At 43.2% G+C, this 3,579-nt stretch overlaps 1 protein-coding gene across 1 annotated transcript; it reads right to left on the bottom strand.

Annotated features, from left to right (window-relative positions):
• Window positions 1-2,662: 2,662 nt before the first annotated feature.
• LOC311310786 (tripartite motif-containing protein 59-like) lies at window positions 2,663-3,341 on the bottom strand (the record flags this gene model as incomplete). The annotated part of the gene is made up of 2 exons (XM_084440345.1): window positions 3,081-3,341; window positions 2,663-2,989 (listed from the first exon to the last, which is right to left on the bottom strand). The coding sequence occupies exons 1-2, from the start codon at window positions 3,333-3,335 to the stop codon at window positions 2,663-2,665; spliced, it is 582 nt and encodes a 193-aa protein (XP_084296471.1). The 5' UTR covers window positions 3,336-3,341.
• Between the last annotated feature and the right edge of the window lie 238 nt (window positions 3,342-3,579).

The raw sequence follows: 3,579 nt of genomic DNA, 5'->3' as shown, positions 1-3,579 counted from the left end.
AATCAACAGGTGCGCGAAGAAGTGATCCGGATCTGCCAGACTCTTCTGCCCGCGGAGAAGGACAGGCTGCCGCTCGTCATCGACACAGTGCATCGGCTTGGCCCAAAGAAACCCAACCACTCCCGGAGCATCATTATTCAGTTCTCTTCTCGTGTCGCCCGTGGTGGTGTGTGGGCTGCTGCCAAGAACTCTGCTTTCCTGCGCGACAAGAATCTACGTTTTGCTGAAGACCTTAGTAAGACTGACCGCGAGAACAGACAGAAGCTGTGGCCGCTGGTTGAAAAGGCAAGGAAAGCGGGGAAGGTAGCTTACTTTGTGGGAGGGCGAGGCTTTATCGAGGGAAAATAACTCCCTCTTTCTTGAGCCACAGTTATGTTATTTATGTCTGCCTACTTATGTCTATTTCTTTTTGATAATTGCAGATGTAAATGTCCTATTCTCTCTCGTTTGAGAGACATAAGCATGGCTTAGACATCCCTTTCTATATAGACCTTGGCGCCCTGTTTTTTGAAGTCAATTGACCATCTATTTCATCCGCTTTGTTCTCCGTTGGCCGTTGACTTATTTGGTGTACAATATCTTATATACTATGGTAGGCTATATAGCCTATATTATTTCAATCTCACCTCTATTCTCACAAATTGTTGACTTAGGTGACGTGTTTGGTCCCTTTCTTTCATCTTTCCTAACCTACTCTTGTAGCCTACTCATAAGCTTTATTTTTCAAGGTTAAACCTTGTCTATTTCGTTAGTTTCTATTAACACCAGGGGATTGCGTGATATCACTAAACGTAAGGCCTTGTTCCTTTTTGCCAAGCAGTTCAAAACTGATTTTTGTTTTGTTCAGGAGTCCCATTCAGTTGCAAATGATTCTAAGCTCTGGAGGTCGCAATGGGGCAATGACCTCTGGTTTTCTCATGGCACAGAGCGCTCAGCAGGTGTCTGCATTCTAAAAAACATGTTCTCAGGAAAAATTATTAATTCAATTGTTGACCCAAATGGCCATTTTCTCTGTCAGGTTATTCAAGTTTACAATGCATTCTTTATTATTGTCAATATTTATGGTTACAATTTAAAGTCGGACAATGACCACCTCTTTGACACTTTAGATGAACATATCCTTTTGTTAATGAACAAATATCCTTCTTCATGCATTGTATTGGGTGGTGATTTTAATATTGCTATGAACAATCTTATTGATAGATGGCCACCCAAATCAGTTTCTTCTCCAAACCTTACTCTAAAAACATTTATGGAGAAATATAGCCTGATAGATGTGTGGCGTGAGAAGTTCCCTCTTGAAAAAACATATACGTGGAGCAATAAGTCAAGATCCTGTCAATCTAGAATTGATTTCTGGTTAGTCTCGAGCTGCCTGAAAGACAATATATCCGTTGATATTAGTCCAACGCCTTTGACTGACCATAAGGCAATCTATCTTAAAATCTCTCTTCTTTCTTCCCCTGATCGATCCCATTCATCTTACTGGAAGCTTAACAATTCTCTCCTTCATCATGCGATGGTACAAGCAGAAGTCAAGAATTTAATTAATCGTTTCTGGTTAAAAGCTGTAATAGAAGATACATTCTGTATTAATTGGGAGTTGATGAAATTTGAAATTGGTAAATTTTTTAGAAAGTTTAGTAGTGATCTTACCAGATCTAAAAGAGCTGACGAGTTGGAGGTTATTTCTCTGATCGCTTCCCTCACGCAGAAATCCCCTGATGATTTATCAATGGAAGAGAGCTCTCAGCTCTTAGAACTACAGTATAAACTTGATTTAATCTACAAGAATAAAGCAGAGGGTGCCTTTGTTAGATCGAGGCAAAAATGGCTAGAGGAGGGGGAACAGAACTCGGCCTACTTCTTTAGACTAGAAAAAACTCACGCCAGCTCAAACTCAATCTCTCAACTAAAAATTAACAATGTAGTCTCAGATGATCAGAAGGACATTGCCTCTCACTGTGCTGACTTCTATAAGGCTTTATATAGCAGTAAATATTGCAAGGAAAGCGCTTGTTCCTTCCTAGATTCTATTTGTTCTTCTGTTAATGCTGTTAAGCCTGAAGATCGTGTTTTTTGTGATATGCCGCTATCTTTAGAAGAAGTCGTGATCTCGATCAACTCTCTTAAGAATAATAAGTCCCCTGGTGTAGACGGCTTAAGTGCTGAATTTTATAAGATGTTCAGTGAGCAGCTGGCCCCCTTTCTTCTAAAAATGTTTAGTGAAAGTATTAATAATGAGACTCTCCCCCCTTCTCTGACTCAAGGCCTGATAACCCTCATACCTAAACCTAGAAAATATATTTTATTACTTGATAATTGGCGTCCAATATGTCTGCTGAATAACGACTATAAATTACTTGCTTTACTTCTAGCGTGTCGCCTGAAAACTACTCTATCCTATATTATTGATGAAGCTCAGTCTGGTTTTTTAAAAGATAGACATATTTCTGATAATGTGCGTTTAGTTCTTGACTTGCTTGACTACTCAGACTTAGTTACTGATGAAGGCTTTATTCTTTTCCTTGACTTTTATAAAGCCTTTGATACCATTGAGCATGATTTCATTTTTCTTTCTTTAAAAACATTTGGATTTGGCGATTTCTTCTGTAGATCTATCAGAACCCTATACACAAACAGTAATTGTTCCATTAAATTGTCAGCTGGAACTTCCCCCAGATTTAATGTAAACCGTGGTGTCAGGCAAGGCTGCCCAATTTCCTGCTATCTCTTCCTTTTGGTCACTCAACTCTTGTTCCATCATATTAAAAAAAGCTTTTGGCCAGAGCTTGGCCAACAGGCTGGAAGGGGCGTGTCTCTCCCTGATGAAGGCCACCTGCAGGTCGTCTATGGGATGGCCCTGGTGCTGGCCCACAGTCAGACACAGACCACAGATCAGCTGGCGATCCTGCACGCAGTACACGTTGAGGGGCTGGCAGGGGTGTTCTGTGCAGGAGGGGACGCGTGGCCGGCTGTCCTTCTGGAACTGTTAAGAGAACAGAGAGAGCGATGAAGAACTGACCTGAGACAAAACAGTGCAGAGCCATTTAGGATCAATTACCGAACAAAATGGCTACCTTTTCGATGATGGCGCGGAGCGAGAAGTTGATGGGCAGGGCGTCGACGCCCATCGGCGGCAGCTCCACCACGCTGCGGCAGTTGGGGCACTTGAGGGGGAGCCGGAGCGGACGCCAGATGGAGAAGTTGGCGGAGACTTGGAGCACGTTGTCCAGGCAGGTCTTACAGAAGGTGTGCGAGCAGGGCAGGACCCGTGGGTCTGAGAACAGGGAGTAGCAGACAGAGCAGGTCAGGTCCTCCTCCAGGTTGTCCATGGCGGGGGGAGGTCCAGAGAGGGAGGGTGGAGGGGGTGATGGAGATGGATGTGGCTGCCGTGTTGCGGATGACGCTCATCGGATCATCATCTGGTCTGCAGCTGGAATAGAAAATGGTTCCGACCAAGATGGCGCCGTGAACACCTGCTTTTACCGAGCTCTGCCACCGAACTTTTTATATTTGTGTGAGAATCGTTTTAATCATACGTGTGTACTTGTTTTACACTCTTTGTTTGCTCCTGAC

This window comes from Borostomias antarcticus (genome assembly GCF_949987555.1).
Source record: "Borostomias antarcticus genome assembly, chromosome: 1".
NCBI lineage: Eukaryota > Metazoa > Chordata > Actinopteri > Stomiiformes > Stomiidae > Borostomias > Borostomias antarcticus.
The sequence above is the reverse complement of the archived record's forward strand: the minus strand, read 5'-3'. Positions and strand labels throughout refer to the sequence as shown.